The 22,592-nt window shown below is 38.2% G+C and overlaps 1 protein-coding gene across 1 annotated transcript in view; it reads left to right on the top strand.

Annotated features, from left to right (window-relative positions):
* The window catches only part of DOCK3 (dedicator of cytokinesis 3), a gene marked incomplete at both ends in the record, with an annotated part of 286,944 nt that overhangs the window by 152,571 nt on the left and 111,781 nt on the right, over positions 1 to 22,592 (top strand). Inside the window, one exon of the mRNA XM_084248035.1 lies at positions 20,611 to 20,692. Coding sequence (XP_084104161.1) covers positions 20,611 to 20,692 — 82 coding nt within the window. The remainder of the gene's footprint in view (positions 1 to 20,610; positions 20,693 to 22,592) is intronic.

Here is a 22,592-nt window from a genome sequence, read left to right as displayed (position 1 = left end):
ATTCCATATGAATTTCATCAATAATTGTTCTATTTCTTTGAAGAATGACATTGAAATTTTGATTGGCATAGCATTGAATCTGTATATTGCTTTTGGAAGGATGGCCATTTTAATAATGTTTATTCTTCCAATCCATGAGCAGGGGATGTCTCTCCATTTCTTTGTGTCTTCTTCTATTTCTTTTAACAGAGTTTTATAGTTTTCTTTGTATAGGTCCTTTACCTCTTTTGTTAGATTTATTCCCAAATATTTGATTTTTTTTGTTTCAATAACAAAAGGGATGGTCTTTTTGATTTCTTCTTCTTCAGATTTATTGTTTGTGTATAGGAAGGCTACTGACTTTTGCGTGTTGATTTTGTATCCTGCCACTTTACTGAACTGATTGATGAGTTGAATTAGCTTTTCTGTGGAGTTTTTGGGGTTCTCTATGTATAATATCATATCGTCTGCAAATAGTGATAGTTTGACTTCTTCTTTTCCTATTTGGATTCCTTGGATGTCTTTCTCTTGTCTTATTGCCCTGGCTAGGACTTCCAGTATTATATTGAAAAGCAATGGTGAGAGTGGACATCCTTGTCTTGTTCCAGATCTTAATGGAATTGCTTTCAGCTTTTCACCATTGAGAATGATACTGGCTGTTGGCTTGTCATAGATGGCCTTTATGATGTTGAGGTATGTTCCTTGTATCCCAAGAACTTCAAGGGCTTTTATCATGAATGGGTGTTGCACTTTGTCGAAAGCTTTCTCAGCATCTATTGATATTATCATATGGTTTTTATATTTCTTTTTGTTGATGTGTTGGATAACGTTGATTGATTTTCGGATGTTAAACCATCCTTGTGCCCCTGGAATGAATCCAACTTGGTCGTGGTGAATTATCTTATGGATACATTGTTGGATTCTGATAGCTAAAATTTTATTGAGGATTTTTGCATCAGTGTTCATTAGGGAGATTGGCCTGTAGTTTTCCTTTTTTGTGTTGTCCTTGTTCGGTTTTGGTATTAGTGTAATGTTGGCTTCATAGAACGTGTTTGGTATTGTCCCTTCCTTCTCAATTTTTTGGAAGAGTTTGTGAAGGATAGGCACTAATTCGTCTCTGAATGTTTGGTAGAATTCATTTGTAAATCCATCAGGTCCTGGGCTTTTGTTTTTGGGGAGGTTTTTGATTACCATTTCAATTTCGCTAATTGTAATTGGTCTGTTTAGGTGTTCTATTTCTTCTTTATCTAGCTTTGGGTGATTGTAGAGTTGTAGGAATTTGTCCATCTCCTCTAGATTGTTAAACTTGTTTCCATATAACTGTTCATAGTAGTTACTGATTATTCTTTTGATTTCTGCTGTGTCCGTTGTGATTTCTCCTCTTTCATTGATGATCCTGTTTATTTGTGCTTTCTCCCTTTTTTCCTTTGTGAGCCTGGCTAGGGGTTTGTCTATTTTATTGATTTTTTCAAAGAACCAGCTCTTGGTTTCATTGATCTTTTGGATTGTTTTTTTAGTTTCAATTTCATTTATTTCTGCTTTGGTTTTTATTATTTCTTTTCTTCTACTGGTTTTGGGGTTTTCTTGTTGTTCTTTTTCTAGATCTTTGAGCTTCCAGATTAGGTTGTTTCTTTGCGTTCTTTCTTGTTTCTTGATGTGAGCTTCTATTGCTATATATTTTCCTCTTATTACTGCTTTTGCTGCATCCCATACATTTAGGATATTGGTGTCCTCCTTGTCGTTCAATTCAAAAAATTTTTTAATTTCTTCTTTGATCTCCTCATTAGTCCAATGGTCTTCCAGTAGTGTGGTTTTTAATCTCCATGAGGTAGGAAAGTTCCTTGCCTTCTTTTTATGGTTTATTTCTAGTTTGATGCCTTCATGGTCAGAAAAGATGGTTGATATGATTTCAATCTTGGTGTATCTGTTGATGTTTGTCTTGTGCCCCAGTATGTGATCGATCCTGGAGAATGATCCGTGTGCGCTTGAGAAAAATGTGTACTCCGTTTTTTTGGGGTTTAGTGTTCTATAGATGTCTGTTAAGCCCAATTGCTCTAGGTCTTTATTTAGAGCTTTGGTTTCTTTACTTATTTTTTGTCTTGTTGATCTATCCATTGTTGATAGTGGTGTGTTGAAGTCTCCCACTACGTATGTGTTTTCTCTGATGTCTGTTTTCAGAGAGGACAACAGTTGTCTGATGTATTTTGGTGCTCCTTCGTTTGGTGAGTATATGTTAATGAGTGTTATTTCTTCTTGAAGTATTGTCCCCTTGATCATAATGTAGTGACCATTGGGGTCTCTTTTTATCTTTTTGAGTTTGAAATCTGTTTTATCTGATATAAGTATAGCTGTTCCTGCTTTCTTTTTTGGTCCATTTGCTTGTAGGATTGTTTTCCATCCTTTAACTTTGAGCCTATTTTTATCTTTTGTAGCTAAATGTGTTTCCTGGAGACAGCAAAAGGTTGGGTTTTGTTTCTTAATCCAGGCTGCAACTCTGTGTCTTTTTATTGAAGAATATAGTCCATTTACATTTAGAGTTAATATTGATATGTTAACATCTGTATTTGCCATTGTGTTTGTCTTTCCTTTGATTTTATTTATTTATTCTTTTAATAACTTTTTTTTTTTGGGCCTTCTTTCATTGTTATTCGTCGCTCTGAGGTTCTGGCTTTAGGACTCCTTGTAGTATTTTTTGGAGTGGGGGTTTAGTTGCAATGAAATTCCGGAGTTTCTGTTTGTCTGGGAAGGTCCATATTCTTTCTTCAAAGAGGAAGGAGAGCTTTGCGGGATAGAGTATTCTTGGTTGGCATCTGTTTTCTTGGAGTCTGTTGACTATGTCCCTCCACTCTCTCCTTGCCCGTAGTGTTTCTTCGGAGAAGTCTGATGTCAGCCTGATTGGTTTTCCTTTGAATGTTATCTGTTTCTTCCCTCTTGCCAGCTTCATTATTTTTTCCTTGTCCTGGATTCTTGGGAGCTTTACTATTATGTGTCTTGCTGTATTTTTCCTTTCGTCGTGGAAGTTTGGTGTTCTTCTTGCTTCTTGTATATCAATTTTCAGCTCCTTCTTCACATTTGGGAAGTTCTCTTCAATTATCTCTTTGAATATTTTCTCTGTTCCTACATCTCTCTCCTCTCCTTCTGGTATTCCTATAACTCTTATATTTCCTTTCCTCATGGAGTCAGATAGTTCCCGAAGTCTTTCTTCGTTCTTTTTCCTTCGTACTTCTCTTTCCTTCTCTGTTTTGGTTCTTTTTATTTCTGTGTCTTCAAGATTACTTATTCGTTCTTCCATTTCATCTATTCTGCTTTCATTGCTTTTCCCAGAATTCTTTAGTTCTTCCATTAATTCTTTGATCTCCTGCATTTCTTTTACTTCCCTCTTTAGGGACTCAATTTCTTTCTTCTGACCATTGTTTTCCCTCTCTAGGGACTCAATTGCATTCTTCTGATCGTTGATTATTTTTCCCTTATCATTGTTTTCCTTTATGACTTCTGTCAGTTTTTTAATCACGGCAATTTTAAATTCTCTTTCTGGAAGGCTCAGAAATTCTTCCAAGTTATTGTCGTTGCAATCTGGGGGCTGGCTTTCTTTTTGTGGTGTGCTTTTTCTCTGGAGAGTTGCTAGGTTGCGTGTGGTTCTTCTCCTCCCTACTGTCTGTTTTCTAATTTGCCGTATGCGTTGGGACACTGTGTTGTTGGGACTTGCCGGCATCTTGGGTGGGCTTCTCTGTTCCCCTCTGGTTCTTCCAGGAGTCATCTGTCAGTTTCAAGCAGCCTTTACTGGAGAAAGGTCCCTGTTCTAAAATGCCGATGTGGGGACACACTCCCCTGTGCGCCTGGTCTGCCCCGGCGGTGGGTTCCTGCTCCCCTCTGGGCTTGGACTGCAGGCCAGAGGGGGTCTGGCGTGGGCGAACTTCCCCCGCTCACCTCTGGCTCCTGAGGAAGCCTTCTGCAGGTAGTCTTTACTGAAGAAATGTCCCTGTTCTAAAATGGTGATGTGGGACACACTCCCTGCGCTTCTGGTCTCAGGCACACTCTTCTGCGCGCCTGGTCTGCCCCGGCTGTGGGTGCTCGCTCTCCCTGTGGGCTCAGACTACTTGTTCTCCCTGTGGGCTAACTCCCCAGCTGGCCACTAGCTCCTTCAGTAGCCTGTGCTGGGGTCAAGTCGCTAGGTGGCGCCAGAGATCTCTCCTAGAGCCCTTGGGGAGCTGATTTTCCACCCCGTGGGACAGGGAGCAGAGCGGGGATGGTAGGGTACACCTCAACGGCTTTGGGGTGCTGTGTCTTCCTTGTGCCCCACCGTCGTGGGGAACCCACGCCCCTAATTTCGTGCCCCGGGTCTCAGTTCCAAAGCCCTCAGTTCCAGGACGCGGGCTGTAGCCCAGATCAGTGGCGCGGGAATGGCGCCTTTTGAATCCCGCTCCCCTGCCTGGGCGCCTTGTTCCTGCTCACTCAGGGAGGGCCTCCGCCCGGGTCTCAGTTCCAAAGCCCTCAGTTCCAGGACGCGGGCTGTAGCCCAGATCAGTGGCGAGGGAATGGCGCCTTTTGAATCCCGCTCCCCTGCCTGGGCACCTTGTTCCTGCTCACTCAGGGAGGGCCTCCGCCGTCTCCCCGCAAGCCTAGGAGCCTAGGTCGCAGGCGCAGGGCCCTGGGCAGCTGCAATCCGAGCGCCGCTTTCGCGCAAGCTTACCGGGCGGCCGGGGCTGTGTGCTGGTGCTGGTCTCCTCCTGGTGGGCGGGGCTCTCTTTAATGGCGCCTGGAGCTCACCTCCGCGGCGGATCCTGCAGGGTTCGCCTCAGCTCCCGTTCACGGGGTGTGGTGGCTGCAATAGTTCCTTTCCACTCACAGTCCCGCTTGCTGCGTCCTTTGTTCTTGTTGGCCGTTTTGGTTTGTTGTTTTCCTCCTCTCTGCCGGTTGGAGAGTGCCGCCTCTGTGGGCGGGGGAGGGGAGCAGGGTTCTGCGCTTCCCTCCCTTCTAGTCCTCTTTTATGGCCACTTTCTTCTTCGGGTAGTTTGCTGGAGTCACCCGTTTATCTTCCGTGTCCCAGTTCTCACTGGGACCTGCCGCTTTTCCTCCCTATTAACTTTTTTTAATGGGAGATCTTACTCGCAGCGTCTCCTTGCCGCCATGTTGCTCCACCCCCCCAGATTTAAATATTGATGTAACTTTCAGGTTGGCTGAATTTTCTGCTTCCATTCAGAAAATAGTCAAGATTTTTCTATTTCTTATGTGTGTGTGTATGTGTGTGTATGTGTGTGTGTGTATTTCTGTCAGTGTGTGTATTTCTGTCAGCTTTGCTGTTTCTAGCAGGATTCCCTCATGACATAGAATAGATTAAACAGCAAAACTTGTCCTTGCTAAGGCACAGAAATAGCAAAAAAAAAAAAAAAGTGGTAAGAACAAGTTAATAAGTATAAATAATACATAGTCCTTATCCTTAGTCAGAGAATTTAAAGTAGTTACAACAGGCCAGATCAGTAAGAGTATATGTGTATTCTCTATGACATACCAAGAAAAACCTTTGATGAATACTGTGATTTTTGTTCCATCTGTGATACATATTCCTCTTACCCTGTGTTATGCTGAACATAGGTTAGCATGCATAGGAAGTAAAGGAATGAAATTTTGAAAAGCAAAACTGTTCACATTTTGAATGAAGAACTGAAATGCACAAAAATATTACCAGTATATGTATGGATAATGAAAGAGGAAGGAAATGAGATTGGGAAGTTATCCTTTCTATGAAAACTTTAGAGAATTTCTTCCCTGCTGTTTACATTCCGTATACTATAAGAGAAAGCACTGCTAAACTGTAAAATGTAGTATACATGTTGGTTGTTGCTGTTTTCTGTTCAAAACCTTGGTGTTAATTTCTGTCATGCTATATAGACATTTCAAAGTCTAACTTTGAAAATTGTGGAAATTGAGTTCCAAAGAGAGTGATATTTGTTTGTTCATAGTTTGTTTTACTTGCAATCAGATCCTGCTGGTGAAAGAGTGAATTTTTGAGGTTCCTTTTTCCCGTAACTAGAATATCCATTAGGAAATGTCATGACCATTATGTTGAATATGTTCTTTCATGAAAATTTAATTTTCAATGTTATTATTGCCAAGACAGTATTTTATCATGAGGCTTTAGAGAGCAAGCACAATTTAACTTTTGTTTGAATCTTTCCAATTTGTATAGTAAATAAATTGGGAAACATTTTAATAAACAAAAAGGAAAATACTAGGTCTTATTATCAGAGATTTGCTCTTAATTGCTTTGTTTTTCAATGATAGTGCTTGGTCATGTAATTCTCTAAAATAAAGTCAGATAAATTAAGAGGTAGCATTCTATATACTGGGTGAAAGAGTACTTAGCTAAATTATTTTTGTTTTATTCTTTCATTTATTGATTTGTTCAGAACTTCAGAATTACTAGGTCTGGGTTACCCTTGAGAAATTATGAAGGATCCACCTACAAAAGGTGCATTTGTCTACCCCAGACAACAGAGTTGCTGAATACGTAGAAGCAGCCACTAGCTTTGCATTTTTTGCATCAAAGGCTAGCATGATTATTTTTCTTTAATACTTTAGATTGCATGACCTTCAGCTGAAAAGTATAAAAATGTGGCATTTCTGTAATCCCTATAGGCATGATTATCAAAACACATGGAATGGGCCTCCCTGGTGGCACAGCGGGTTGAGCGCAGCACCATGAAACTATCCGCAGCCTTTGCAGCGCGGGTTCGATTCCCAGCCAGCCAGGGAGATATCCACATGGTGCGGCAGACCTCTCCTCTCTCTCCCACTGCTCCCCTCAGCAATGCTTTCAGTCCTGCCTGTTCTGCTCCCCATTCTATCTCTGGTGGATTCTCTCACCCTCCCATGCCTCTGGCCTGTGCCCCAGCTCTTGTATAAATAAATAAATCTTTAAAAAAAAACACATGGAAGGTAGGGTCAATCCCCCTTGCTCCCCAGGTACCCAATATAGATGTCCATCTGCCTTAGAAACATTACAACTTAAATGTTGGCGATGGCAAAGATGAACTGTCTCAGCATTGTGCTGGCCTGTCAGCAGATTCTTACTTCACTCCCATTTATTCATCTACTTGCCTTTTATTGATAGAATTGGGAGCCTAATCCTACAGTGAAAGCATAAAAACAGAATGTGTAAGGGTGTAAAATGACTGTGAGAGTATAAAAACAACTATGGAGCTTCCCATATAACTGATGTTATGATTTCATTGATTTTCATGAGAAGTGCCCTCTAGGGGTAGTACAATTAGAAAAATGCTATTATAACTGAAATTTTTGTGGTAACATGTTTACTCATATAAATCTCTCTTTTGCTTTAGAAAAAATAAAAAGAGCCTGTTTTGGGGGGTGTGTTTGTCATTCAAGAACCTCTACTTGTTCTAATCACGCAAAACTTTGCTGCCATCATCTCTCCATCTTCCGTGTGGGAATGCCGTGAACTTCAAACAGATTAGGTATACTACCAGCAAAGCTCTAAGGGGAGCCCAACACAGACTTTCTGATCAGAAGGGTCAGGGTGCCCCAGGTGGATAATAGACATCCTGGGTCTAGCTTGGCTTCCTTCATGAAGTAACTGGGAACCTATGCGATGGAGACACTGACTATGTGTCTCCATGGCAAGATGTGGTATGTAGAATTTCCCAGATATATTTGCCCATGAAACCACTTCCCCTACCACCACCACCACTACCACATACTTTTTTCTCCCAATGTTCATTTCATAAAATGAAATTCATGTAAACCATTCACTTTGAAGTAAAGCAGATTCAGGTTTGGGCCTCCCTGGTGGCGCAGCGGTTGAGCGCTGGGTTGCGAAGCTGCCCGCGGCCTCTGCGGCGCCGGTTCGATCCCCGGCTGCTCCCCGGCCACCAGAGGAGGGTCCCACATGGCGCGCAGACCTCTCCTGCCACTCGCTGCTCCCCTCAGCAGTGTACTTCAGTCCTTCTGCCTGCTCTGCTCCCTGCTCTGGCTCTGGTGAATTCTCTCACCCTCCCGCGCTTCTGACTGTACCCAGTGCATGTATAAACAAAAAACAAACAAACAAATAAATAAATAAAATAAAAACATGCCTCTCTAAAAAAAAAAATAAATAAAAATTAAAAAAAAACAGATTCAGGTTTGAGTTCCAACTTTATCATTCTCTATATCCTCATCTCAAGCCAAGAACTTGGCCCCTTTGACTCTCCGTTTCTTTAGAGGTGAAATACCTGAGTGAGAATTAAATGCAATTAGGCAAGAAAATACACACTTTATATAATGCCTCGTACACAAAAGACACTCATTAAGTGACTTCTGTTGCTGCTGCTGTAGAAAACTGATGAGTACCAGAGCTGTATCTCCCACCCACATCTTTCCCCTGAGCTTCAGACTTGTATTTTCAGCTGCCTGTTTTCTCTTCATCTATATATCCCAGAGAGCCCTCAAATTCGGCATGCTGTCTGAACTACTTTTTCCTTTGTTTCTTCTCTGATAGACTGCTACCTCTAATTAACTGCTAAATCTGGTCAGCTCAGTCTCTTTAAATATATCTGACATCCATTCATCTCCCTTTTGTTCCAGAATTGCATCATAGCTTACTATAGCAACACTGGTTGTCTTTGGAGTAGTTTCTGTTACCAGGTGATTATTCTAAGGAATTACGAAATTAGCTTCTCATGGTTGCTCTTTCAGGGCCTCTCTAAAGCCCTTGATAGGGTTTTCCAAACTTGCTAATCCTAACAGCCAACCAAGACCTTTTTTAAAATACAGATTCTTCAAATGTATTTATTTGGATGGAATTCTAGGAGTCCTTCCCTCCAGAGACTCTGATCCAGAAGATCTGGGATAGAGCCAATAATCATTTTTAAAATAAGCTTCCACTGTTGGTCTGGTGGTAGAATATGGGTGAGCTGGTGGTGGGTACACTATGGTGGTAATACCTGATGGAGGAATCCCAATATAACCTCAATTAAAAATAAATAAAAACCAGATATTAATAAATTCCCTAATATAAAGCTAATAAGCTAGTAAATGGAATCTTTGATTTCCTTGATTTACTGAGTTGCATTTACTCTTCAGTAGTTAACTAATTCCTGTTTAGAATTAGGTCTTCATTTCAATTAGATGTTATTAATTACATTAATATTAATTACATGCATTAATGCATTTCTGGTTTCCCTAAAAGATTTATGGAATTCCTTATGAATTTTGAATAAAATACCACTTCTGACTAAAATAGCTTCCAGGTACTCCTGGGATAGTCAAGTTTTGAAACCTCTCTCATATAAGTCTACAATCTGGATTTGGCCTCTGTTTGTTACATGGCACCTTTGACACTCCCTGGCTCTCCACCACCCTCTTAACTCATGGACAGAATTTCCACATCATCAGGCAGCTTTATATTTCGATCTGCACTCGGTGCATTCTCCTCCAAATGCCATATACCTAGAAATATTGCAATACTATGTTTTAAAATCTCATTTGGACAGCCTACCCTCACCCAAATTGAGCTTCTCAGACACTTCCTGTGCAAGTTTAGCATTTTTACATTGTGTTAGTTTTTGGTTTGTGTCTCTCCCAGTAGACTCAGAGACTTGAGGAGAGAGACTATTTCATTACTGTGTTCCTAGAATCTAGCTCTTGTTTTAGGAACATGGTAGGAATTCATTAGTGAATGGATAAAAGGGAGGAAGGGAGGCTGAAAGGAATTCTTCATTGTACTAGTCACTAAAATATGTTCTTTGGAACCCTGAAGTTTCTCAAGATTAGGTAGTGAGAGGCCTCAATAGGGCAGATTCCTGCCCCTACCTCTCCAAGCTCTGATTCAACCAAAGTAGCTCAATTTCTAAATTTTTTCATTTGTTGGTAAACTGAGTAAGAGTTTGTTGAAAGGAAGGAAAAAGCTGATACTAAAAATGAATAAGGTGCCTCCCTGGTGGCACAAGGGGTTAAGACACAACCTATGAAGCTGTCCGCAGCCACTGCATCACGAGTTCGATCCCCGGCCAGGGAGATACCCACATGGTATAGCAGACCTCTCCTGACTTGCCCACTGCTCCCCTCAGCAGTATATTTCAGTCAGTCTGCCTGTTCTGTTCCCCACTCTGTCTTTGGTGAATCCTCTCACCACCCCCCCCCACACAAACTTCTGGCCTGTACCCCAGCTCTTGTATGCATAAATAAATAAATCTTAAAAAAAATAAAAATAAATAAAAATAAATAAATTTGAAAATCACAGCACTGATTTGAATTTATGAAAGCCCTTTGTGCATTTCTGCTCTCTGTGCTTTAGAATAAAGTAGAAAAACTTGAGGAATAAAGGCCAGTGATCTAAATTGGAAAATGAATCTGTGAGGAAATAGTAGATATTTCTTAATGTATTGGTTTGTGCCATGTAGTGTGGCCTTGGGGCTCTTTACCAATTTCTAAGCACCGGCAGGTTATCATGAGTGATGTTAATACTTGGCATCAATCTCCACAAAAGACCAAAAGAGAAACAAGAAGATTAAATTCAGAGAGTTGAGAGAATTCCTTTGAATTTATCTGAGGAGCCTGCTTATATTTCCAAAATAGAATCTTCAGGAAGTACCCTCCCTGAGGTTCAAAGACTATCTCTGACTCAGCTCCTGACATGGGCTTGCCACCTCATTGGCAGTTACTGAATATTGACTGTAGGGATTCACCAATTACCATTAGTGGAGAAGAGTGTAAATGAACTTTCATAAAAGCAAGTGATCTTTTTTTTTTTTTGGCGGGACCCTCACCGGCGGCTGGGGACCCCCACCTTGTTTTGATCCTACCCTCTCCTCCCCACCCCAGTTGTGTGTCTCTTGTATATAGTTGCTTATTGATTTTGATTTTTACTTTATTAAAATTAGTCTTTTTCCTAGTCCCTTATTTAGGTTTTCTAAATTCCTACTATTCCACTCCTAGGTATTTACCCAAAAGACACAGAAACATTAATTCAAAAGGGCACCTGCACCCCTATGTTTATAGCAGCACTATTTACAATAGCTAAGCTATGGAAACAACCCAAATGTCCAAAAATAGATGACTGGATCAAGAAGTCATATACACAGTGTCATGTACACATATACACAATAGAATATTACTCAGCAATCAAAAAGATAAACTGATGAAATTTGCAGCAACATGGATGGAGCTGGAAGGGATCATGCTTGGTGAAATAAGCCAGAAAGAAAAAGAAAAATACCATATGGTCTCACTCATAGCAGGAATTTAGAAAACCTAAATAAGGGACCAGGAAAAAGACTGATGTAACTTCTTATACTGTTTTTGCATAGTTTGTCATAAAGACAATTAAATTTAGAGCAGTTCTTTTATTATGTTGCTTATTGAAGAAGAATTTAACACCATCTCTTTTTTCTCTTGAAAGAATTTTCTCAACCAGATTATTTAAGAGAAAAACTGACCTGTTGTTTTCATATAGAGGTGTGAATGTCTGTAATATCTCATGAATAAAATTTTCTCTTTTGCACATCTGTGGGAAATAGTATTTGCTTTAGCTCTGGTTGGCAAATAAATTTGATCAGCATTTATCAAATTGTTCATACAGACTCCATTGTACACAAAAGCAGATTGTGAGGTAAGATATCACCTGTTCTGTTGGTACTTAAAACACATAACATTTTAAGCCTCTGAGAAATCCTAGAGGGTAGAAACCTGTCTGTGTTTAATGCATTATTTCCCAACTATATTTAATCACTTATTTTGTATAATATCTGTTGCCAAGTCAGGAAATACTGGATAGATAGTTGTCTTCAAACATTCTGAATTTTAGCAGAAAGCAACATTTATATATCTTACCCATTGCAAAATTAGCAAAACAGGAAATCTTTAGATGTATACCTAGCTTTTTTTTTTAGTAAGAAAAGTTTCACAAATTATTACAAAGGCTAGAGGGAACCAGAAGCATGAAGGACTCTAGGGAGTGTAAAGATAGACACTGTGCCATAGGAGCCTCCTTTTACTGTAGAGGAGAAAGAGAAATGCTTGTGTTCTGCTAGGCTAGCAATCCTTTACACCCAGAAATTGGCTTTTTTTACTCTTTATCTCTGGACTAAAGCTTAATGTAGCCCCTCCAAATAGCACCCTTCTCCATGGCTATATAGCAGCTCCAAACAGTGGCCTGCTTGGTGTACATCTTCCCTTGAGAGACAATCAGAGAGTGGTAGTATTATGGTGAGAGCAGTGGTGCATCGGCCTTTCCTCTTTCCTTTGCGCCCTTTGGGTTCATCGTCGCCCTCTGGACTACTTTAGCTTATTCTCCCGGGAGCAAAGCAGGGAACCTCCTCTGATGCCATCTTCCCCTCCTCCAGGTTGTTTGTTGTTGTTGTTGAGTTTTATGAGTTCTTTATGTAGTGACCTTTTAACCCCTTGTTGGATATATTAATGTACAGATATTTTTCCCCACTTAGTAAGTTATTTTTGTTTTATATAGGTTTCTTTTACTATACAGAAGCTTTTTAGTTTGATATCGTCCTATTTGTTTATTTTTGCTTTTGTCCTTTGTCGGTGTCAAGTCCCTAAATACTTCTCTAAGAATGATGCCAAGGGGCATCCTGCCTATGTTTTCTTATATGTATTTTATGGTTTCTGGTTTTACATCCAAGTCTTTAATTCATTTTAAATTAATTTTTGTGTATTTTGTTTAATGTTAGTGTAATTTCTTTCTTTGGCATGTGACATCCAGTTTTCCCAGTATCACTTTTTGAAGAGAATTTCTTTGCTCCACTTCAAACTCTTGGCTTCTTTGACATAAATCAGTTGCCCATATGTATGTAGTTTTATTTTTGTATTCTCATTCTGTTCCCTTCTGTGTGTCTTTATTCCAGGACCACGCTGTTTTAATTACTTTTGCTTTATAGGGTAGTTTGAAGCCAGGAGCATGATATGTCCATTTTTTATTTTTAATCAGGAGTGTTCTTGTTTTTTGGGATCTTTTGTATTTCCAAATAAATTTCATCACTTTTTCTTCTATTTTTGTGAAAAATCTCATTGGAATTTTGATAGGAAATTACATATATATAGGGCCTCCCCTGGTGGCACAGCGGTTGAGCGCTGGGCTGCGAAGCTGCCGGCAGCATCTGCAGCGCTGGTTCAATCCCCGGGTGCCAGCGAGGGTCCCACATGACACGCAGACCTCTCCTGCCGAGCCCGCTTCTCCCCTCAGCGGTGTATTTTGTTGGTCTGCTTGCTCTGTTCCCTGCTCTGGCTCTGGTGAATTCTCTCACCCTCCCGCGCTTCTGACTGTACCCAGTGCTTGTATAAATAAATAAATCAATCTTTTTAAAAAAAGAAAATTTATATATATATTTATAATTGTTTTAGGTAATGTAGCTGTTTAATGATGTTTAATTTTCCAGTCCATGAACACAGGATACGTTTCCATCTCTTTGTGTCTTTTTCTATTTCTTTTAATAATGTCTTAGAGTTTTCAATGTGCAAGCATTTTATTTCCTTGGTTAAATTTATTCCAAGGCATAGAATTCTTTTTACCATAATTGTTTCACTGATTTCTCTTTCTGCTAGTTCACTGTTTTCATACAGAAGCACAATAAATTTTTGTGTATCAATTTCGTAACTACCACTTTCCTATACTTATTATTTCTAGTAGTTTTTTATGAGTCTTTGGGATTTCCTAGTTATGTTATGTCATTTGCAAGTAATGATAGTTTTACTTCATCCTTTCCAATTTGGATAACTTTTATATACTTTTATTGTCTAATTGCTCTTGCTTGGATTTGTAACACTACATTGAACAGTAATGATAACAGTGGACATCGTGATCTTAGAGTAAAAGTTTTCTGTTTTTCAGCATTGAGTATGATGCTGGCTGTGGATTTATCACATATGGCCTCTATTATGTTGAGGTGCATTCCTTCTCTACCTATTTTTAAAGGATTTTTAATATAAAAGGATGTTGAATTTTGTCAAATACTTTTTCTGCATCTATTGAGATAATCATGTGATTTTTGGCCTGCCTTCTGTTCATGTGTTTTATCATGTTTATTGATTTTCATATATTGAACCATCCTTGCATCCCTGGAGTAAATCCCACTTGATCATAGTGTATCATTCTTTTTTAATGTATTGTTGAACTCTTTATGCTAGATGCTAGATTTTGTTGAGAAATTTTACATCTGTGTTCATAGAGATTCTTGTCTATAGTTGTCTTCTATATGCTGTTCTTGTCTGGTGTTAGAATTCTGGTAAGTTGACTTCATAGAATGTGTTTGGAAATTCTCCCTCCTTTTCAGTTTTACAGAAGAATTTGTAAAGGGTAGGTATTCTTCTTTGAAATTTTAATAGAATTTATTATTAAAGCCATCTGGTCCCTGGCTTTGTTTTGGGGGAGACTTTTGATTATACTGTTTTACTTTTGTTCCTCATGATGGGTCTCTTTGGGTTTTCTTTTTCATTCTGATTCAGTCTTGGAATGCTGTGTATTTCTAAGAATTTGTCCATTTTTTCTAGGTTTTCCAATTTGTTGCCGTGTAATTGCTCAGAATACTCTCTTATGATCCTTTATATTTCTGTAGTATCAATTGTAACTTCTGTTTCATTGCTGATTTTATTTACTTGTGTTTTCTCTTCTTTGTGGGTCTGGTTGATGGTGTGTCTATTTTGTTAATCTTTTCAATGAACTAGCACTCTCTTTTAGTGATCTCTTTGAGTATCTTTTTGATGTGTGTTTCATTAATTTTTGCTCTGTTATTATATCCTTCCATCTACTGACTTTGTGTTTCCCCCCCCCCCCTTTTTTTTTTTTTTGCTTTTTTGGGTACAAACTTACATTTCTCATTTGTGATTCTGGTTTTTTGAAATGTGAATGTTTTGCTATAAATTAGTAATGCTTTTACTGCATCCCATAGGGATTTTTAATTCATCTCCAAATATTTTATTCATTAACCCAATAGTTATTTAATAGCATGCTGTTAATTCTCCACAGATTTGTGTTTTTTCCCTTTCTTCATTTTTTCCTTGGGCATTTTCTGTCAAGATGATCTGTCTGTTGTGTTTGTGGGGTGTTAAAGTCCCCTACTTTTATTGTGTTGCTGTCAATGTCTCTCTTTAGTCTTTTAATATTTGCTTTAAATATTTCAGTGCTACTGTGTTGGGCACATATATATTGATAATTATCATGTCTTCCTATTATTTTGATCCTTTAATTACTATATAATGTTCATGTGTGTCTGTTACTGTCCTTTTGACTGGAAGCCCATTTTAGTTGATTAAAGCACTTCCCAATTATATTTTCCATTGGCTTGGAGTACCACTTTCCATTTCTTCACCTTAATTAATAACACTTTGTTTGTCTCTGTAGATTAAGTGACCCTCTTGTAAGCAACATTTAGTTGGGCTTTGGTTTTTAATTCATCTGACCACTCCATGTCTTTTGATTGAGAGCTCAGTTCATTTACATTAAGGGTGAGTGTTGATATACAAGGACTTGCTATTGCATTTTGTCTTTAGTTTTCTATTTTTTGCCTGTATTTATCTATAAATATCTTTTTCCTAGCTATTTTTATTCCCTTGTTCATTTTGTTATTGTTGATTTTGTTGTTGTTAGATTAGAGCACTCCTTTCAACATTTCTTGTAGGAAAGGCCTAATTTTGGCAAACTTCTTCATCTTTTGTTTTTCTGCAAATACCTTTATTTCTCCCCCATACCTGAAAGAAGGTCTTTTGGGGTACAGTATTCGTGGCTGGCAGTTTTTATCTTCGAGAATTTTGAATATTTCATTCCATTCTCTCCTGACCTGTAGTGCTGTGACTCTGAGAAATCTGTGAAAGCCTTGTGGATTACCTGCCTTTATCTGCTTTGCCTTTTATTATTTTTTTTGTCTTAAACCCTTGATAGTTTCACTAGTATATGTCTCAGTGTAGATCACTTCATATTTAGATAGCCAGGTATTCTGCTAGCTTCATACTTGCATATTCAGTTCTTTCCCCCAGGTTTGGGAGGGTTTTCTCTTTATTTCTTTAAATAAGCTCTATTCCCTTTTACCTTTCTTCCCTTTTTGGGATACCTGTTATTTTTATGTTTTTTTTTCCCCAATTGAGTCAAATAGTTCTTGTAGTGCTGCTTCATAGTTTTTTACATCTTATTTCTCTCTTCTACCCAAGTCATTTATTCAATTATGCTTTGTAGCTTTCTCTAGAATTTTTATTATATCTGTTGAGCTTCTTACAACCTGAGTCTGATATTTCTTATTTAAAGATTCACTTTCTGCCTTCTGTTTATTAATTTTATTCCTGAATTCATTAATTTCCTTTTATGAGTTTTTTTTTTTTGGTAGTATCTCTTTAGTTAGCTTTTCTGAGTTGTGTCACTTTGACTTGTCTAAGTGTTCTTCTATCTCTTAAGTTTATTATGGCAATTTTGTTTTTGTTATTGTTTTTAAAGATTTATTTATTTATTTATACAAGCACTGGGTACAGTCAGAAGTGTGGGAGGGTGAGAGAATTCACCAGAGCCAGAGTAGGGAACAGAGCAGGCAGACCGACGAAATACACTGCTGAGGGGAGCAGCGGGCACGGCAGGAGAGGTCTGTTGCGCCATGTGGGCCGGGGATCCAACTGGCACTGTAGAGGCTGCGGGCAGCTTCGCAGCCCAGCGCTCAACCGTTGCACCACCAGGGGAGGCCCTATTCTGGCAACTTTGAATTCTCTGATAGGAGATATAATAATCCATGTCTTTGTGGTTGGATCCTGAAAAGTTAATCTTTCCTTTTGATATCATATTTCCTTGAGGTCTCAAGTTGACATGTTTTATATTTTTTTCTCTGCCCACTATTTACTTTAAATTTCCCTATTTGTTTTTAATATATGTATCACAACTTAGGTGTTGAACTACTTTGACTTTTCCAGCACATGGTACTATGCCTATATTTGATTTGATTTTTTTTTTTTTTTACCTGTCCTGTCTTCTGTAAGTTCTGAAACCTGTATTTGCAGTTGCTGTGTCAGCAGAATGGGGGAGGGTTGTGGAGGTCCTGCTGCTGTTATGAATGTGCTGGGCATGGGGATGCTAGTTTATGTTTGTAGCATTGCCAGTATCCCTCCTCTCTGGGGTCCCAGATCTGACACTAGTCTTTCCTTTGTTAGTGCATTTCAGGGGGACAGTACTAGTCCCAAAGGGTGAGGGAGGGATAATATAATCTAAAGAACCTTCTCTATTTACCTTATTGGAGTCCCACTTTGTGTGGAACACCCCAGTTCCTCTATATATTCTTCACCTATATCAAGGACATGTGCCTCCATATGATTTCTGATTTTCCCCTTCTGAGCATCCCTACCATCTGTGTTCCCCTGACCCCAACCACAACCTTCCAGCATTTCTTTATATCCATCTTCTGTTCAGTGAAGCACGAATATTCTCTGTGTCCTCTCTGGTACAATCTGTATTGGTCTCTGAAGTGCAAGAGGGTACTTCAGTCTCACCCTGCAAGCTTCAGAACTCTTGATGTAGTGTCCCTCTGGTTAATTGTTAGTTGTTCCTCTTGCAAGTGAAACAAAAAATCTTTTCTATCACAATCTTTATGATTTCAGGGTGACTTGCTCTCTCAGGAGGGCTGGCCCACAGCCCAGTGACTCCAGTCACCAGCACCAACATAGTTGTTAATCTGGGTAGCCAGACTGGCTAGGCTGCTCCTGCTGCTAGGAAGATGATTTTAATTTTGATGAAATCAGGCTTACTGTGTTTCTCTGATTCATGTTATTCCCACAGTAATCTAGGATCACCATAGTTTTACTACCATGTATTAAATATGGAAATAGAGATGTGAACAGGATATGCACAGGTATTTGTCTTCATTTTTTCCCTCATGTTTCTCCTTTTCCATATTTAAAACACAGACTTAGAATTTTGTATTTTTAGCTTTTGTATTTAATCCTATGCTTCATTCAAATTTATTTTTTATAGGCAAGGGTCAAATTTCTTTCTTTTCCCACATGTGTTATTCAGCACCATTCTGAAGCTGCTATGCTGCTTTGCTGAATTTTGCTACCTTTTCTAAAAAGTGAGTGTATACAATTGTGTTATTTCATCTTTTACAAAAGATCGCCTTCAACTCAACATACCCATTTTTTTGATGTTTTATTTTTTTAATTTTTATTTATTTATTTATTTTTAATTTAAATTTTATTTTTATATTCCCCATACAATTACAACCCCCTTATTTTGACCCCAATCTCTCCTTTCCCTGCCCCCCACCCCCCATAGAGTGTCTCTGGTTCATAGTTGTTTGTTGATTTTGATATTTTCTTTCTTATAGTTATTCATTTTCCTGGTCCCTTATTTAAGTTTTCTAGATTCCTGCTATGAGTGAGACCATCCGGTATTTTTTTTTCTTTCTGGCTTATTTCGCTGAGTATGATCCCTTCCAGCTCCATCCATGTTGCTGCAAATTGCATGTGTTTATCTTTTTTGAATGCTGAGTAATATTCCATGGTGTCAACATACCCATTTTTTTAAAGAAGTATTTTTTTATTTTATATGATCTTTACATCATTTTTCATTTTTTGCACAATGTGTGTATTTTCATCTTGGTTATATTCCCCATACAATTCCCATCCCCCTTATTTTGACCCTAATCCCTCCTCTCCCCCCAACCTCGTAGTGTGTCTCTGGTTTATAGTTGCTTGTTGATTTTGATTTTTACTTTATTATAATCAGTCTTTTTCCTGGTCCCTTATTTAGGTTTTCTAAATTCATGCCTGAGTGAGACCATCCAGTATTTTTCTTTTCTTTCTGGCTTATTTCGCTGAGCGTGATTCCTTGCAGCTCCATCCATCAACATGCCCATTTTAACTACAAAGTCTCATTTCCACTTCTTGAGAGTCATTCTTTAAAGAATGATCAAAACCCCACTGTTTCTGCTTCCCCACTTTTACACTTCATAGTCAGTTTTTCTCTACCATTCCAGGGTCTACAAAGATCTTTGTTCTAATATCCAGTAGGCTCTGTTATTCCCTTGTCTCGTGTGATACTCGGTGGCAGTGGTCCTTGTTGACCCCTCCCTCCTCTTTCAGACATTTTTTTTTTAAAGATTTATTTATTTATTTATACAAGCACTGGGTACAGACAGAAGTGCGGGAGGGTGAGAGAATTCACCAGAGCCAAAGCAGGGAGCAGAACAGGCAGAAGGACCGAAGTACACTGCTGAGGGGAGCAGCGGGCGGCAGGAGAGGTCTGCGCGCCATGTGGGACCCTCCTCTGGTGGCCGGGGATCAAACCGGCGTTGCAGAGGCTGTGGGCAGCTTCACAACCCAGCGTTCAACCGCTGCGCCACCGGGGAGGCCCTCTTTCAGGCATTTTATTCCCTTGACTTATATCCTTATTTTTCTGTTGCTTTTAATTTTTTTGTCCCTATTGTCTACTTTGCTAGTTCTGCTTTTGCCTATTTCTTAATTATCAATATCTCTCAGGATTCTGACCAAAGTTCTTTTTTTTCCTCATCCTTTCCACATTCCTCATTATTCCCTGGAAATCTCCTGACTAAAGGATCTCAGATTTATATCTGGCACAAATATTTTCTGAGCTTCATTTATGCATATTTATCTTTCTCCAAGGACCATGAACATGAGTGTATCTTGTTCACACTTGTATTCCCATATTTAACATACAAACTTAATAACTATTTTCTGACTCAATAAAAAGATGTCTATATGAAATACTAAGTAACCTGTGCAATTGATATTATAAGATAGCTTGTAATTCTAGTACAGTAATTTAATATTTACTCATTTATATCACATATGAGTAGTGAGTGTATGACTGTGGAATAAGTAAATTGCATTTAGAATTGCTATGGCTCAGGGTTTTTTGTTTCTTTGTTTATTTTTGTGGCAATCGGTAAGGAACTTTGAGATGAAGAGAAAAGAAGAAACATGAGGCTATGGGCAGGGGTAGGAAGGAGATGAGATAGCAAGGAGACACTTCTTCAAATGTTGCAGACACTGTTTCTGAAGTTTTTTAATCTAAAAATTTCCTTCAGGAATTAACATGTGTTATTTAGGGAATAAAATATTTTAATGACCCTATTAAACTGTAATTTCAACTTTAGTTATATATAATACATCATTTCTTTTTTAATCCTTCATCCAAATTTTTGTAAGTCCCTGTAACAGTTTTTCTTAGCCCTATAATGATTTTCATAAGAAGATGTAAATTGAGTAATGTAGATTATTTGAGATCTACTATGAGGAATATTTTTATCATGATCTAAATGTTCACATCAGAGAATGTTTGTGCTTGTTATGGACTTAGCACTATGCCTAGAGTTCTGAGTGAGTTTGGTGAAATTTTCAAATATAATCTTCATTGCTTCCCTCATGGAGCACATACCTTTCGGGGAAAATAAGAGAGACAACCAGCATATAAACAGCAATACCTGTTGCGTAGTTTGTAATGTCTGTTGCATGTTGCTTGGCAAGAAAGTGTCCTGCCACTAGACATGCACCTTGGCCTTACCTGTCACTGTGAGCTGTTCTGAAAGTGTTTAGGGTTTCTCTATGATTGCCCTTTTTATTTGTTCTGGAGCATATGGTCCCTTACATTTCTCTGTCTCTCTCTCTCTCTTTCTCTCTCTCTCTCCTACATTTCAGTGAGCGGTTTCTGGTGAGACTGAACAAGAATGGTGGGCCAAGGAACCCAGAGAAGATAGAACGAATGTGTGCCCTTTTTACAGTATGTGCAAATTCTCTTTCCCTTCTCTACTGTTGACTAACCAGGGACCTATTATGTGGACATTGTCACCCTGGAAACACACATTTATCTTTATTTCTCCATGCTTGGGGGAGAACAGCACTTGATTTATATTTCTGTCAGGTTTAAATGAAATGTTTAAAGAAAACTGAACTTGGCTATAGTTTTTATTTGAATTTTTCATTAAAGACACATTTAAATATCTTTTATTGATGTAAATTTTATAAGGTATTTAATATAATAAACACTTAATACCTGCAAAAAATCTTCCTTACAATTATTATTCAAGGCAATTGAGAGTTTCACTGATGTGTATAGTTTCTCTAAAGGCATCCAACAAATTTGCAGCTTTACAGTTTTTTGTTGAGTGCATATAAAGAGACAAACAAAATAGTTTTACTCTTTCAAATACCAAATAGAGGATCTTTTCCTCTAGTTTTTTTCTGAATACCCACCCATGCTGTTATACATAATAGCTGAGAGCATGGATTCATCAAATCAGAGAACACTTAAGAATCTGTGTATTGGAAAAAAAAAGAATCTGTGTATTGGAAATTTCTAAGCCTCACAGTAACACATTGCCTTATGTACTCATCAAATTATTCTGATTTACTAATTTTTGTTGTCCAATTAAACTTCACAGCTTTATTTGAGTTAATTTATTTGGTGAAGAAGAAGACAAGATCGTATCATAATTTTAAACCAGTTTTAACTATTGTATGTTCTTTGATCTTTAGCAATGATACTGAGATACATCAAAATCTATTGGCAGGGAGGTGTTATGATCTAACAGTGCTACAACTCTTAGTGTAGTGCATGATTGTAGGTGATAGGTCTATCAGAGTTTATGGTCTTCCTCTTAAATATAAATGAGATTATTTAGGAGTCTGATATGTGGCTTCCTCTGAAAGATAAAAGTAGATTTATTTATCTGACCTATTTGTTCATTTGCTACAACTTTATCTTTCAAGACCTCAAGCGATGTTATTACAGAATCAGAAACCACTTTCACAGAAATAGCTTTTATTGGAAATGTTCCAAATATCTAAAAGATTTATAAATGTGGCTAAACTAAAATGATATTTTGTCTGTTTGAACTCAGCATTGAACGCTTACAAGATATGCAGGAAGAAAGAGCAGGAAAAGCTGACCCATGGAGACTGTTAAAAGAGTTGAGATTGTTTAGTCTGGGAAAATCAGTGCTCTCTGTTAAATAGGAAAAGAGTGAAAATTGCAGTTAATGGGGTTTATTTTTTGTGTGTGAAAAAGGAAAGCATTTTATTATGAATAAGGAGTTTGTTTGAAAGGATAAAAAGGTCTATGAAATTATCTGTTAAATTTAAAATATTTGTGTAAAGTTTGTTGAAGCTAAAAATGTCAGGGGGTTATGTTAGAAAATTGTGGGAGAACTTCTCAGGTGAGAGTGCCTGAACAGGTAGTTCTCTGGGGCTGTCTTTCTAAAACAATTAGAAAGAAATGAGATACCCATCAGTCTAAAATGTCTTAGTGACCTGAGGAAGTTTTTTTCTAGATCCTGGATCTCTGATATTATTTGGTTAAAGAGGGAGATAAATCACTGTTTTTGTTCTTTGATATTATGAGAACGGAGCTGAGTGTGGGGTGTATGTGTGCACGTGTGTGTGCATACTCTGTCCTTGAATATGTTGAGTATAGTCCTTTTCTCTTGAAAAATGAACTTAATTATGATGATATTTGAATGTGATTACAATAGATCAAAATTTTTCATTTAGTAGGATTTTAATGAGAAGGGCCCAGGGGCCTAAGCTGTAGTTCTAACTTTACAAATCAAAGATACACGTAACATTCAACATGCATGATATGCTCCTATTCTGCCTCAAAGGGAAGGCACAAAGCTGCTAAA

This window comes from Talpa europaea, assembly GCF_964194135.1.
Source record: "Talpa europaea genome assembly, chromosome: 11".
NCBI lineage: Eukaryota > Metazoa > Chordata > Mammalia > Eulipotyphla > Talpidae > Talpa > Talpa europaea.
Note: the sequence above shows the minus strand (reverse complement) of the source record. Positions and strands in the feature narration are given on the sequence as shown.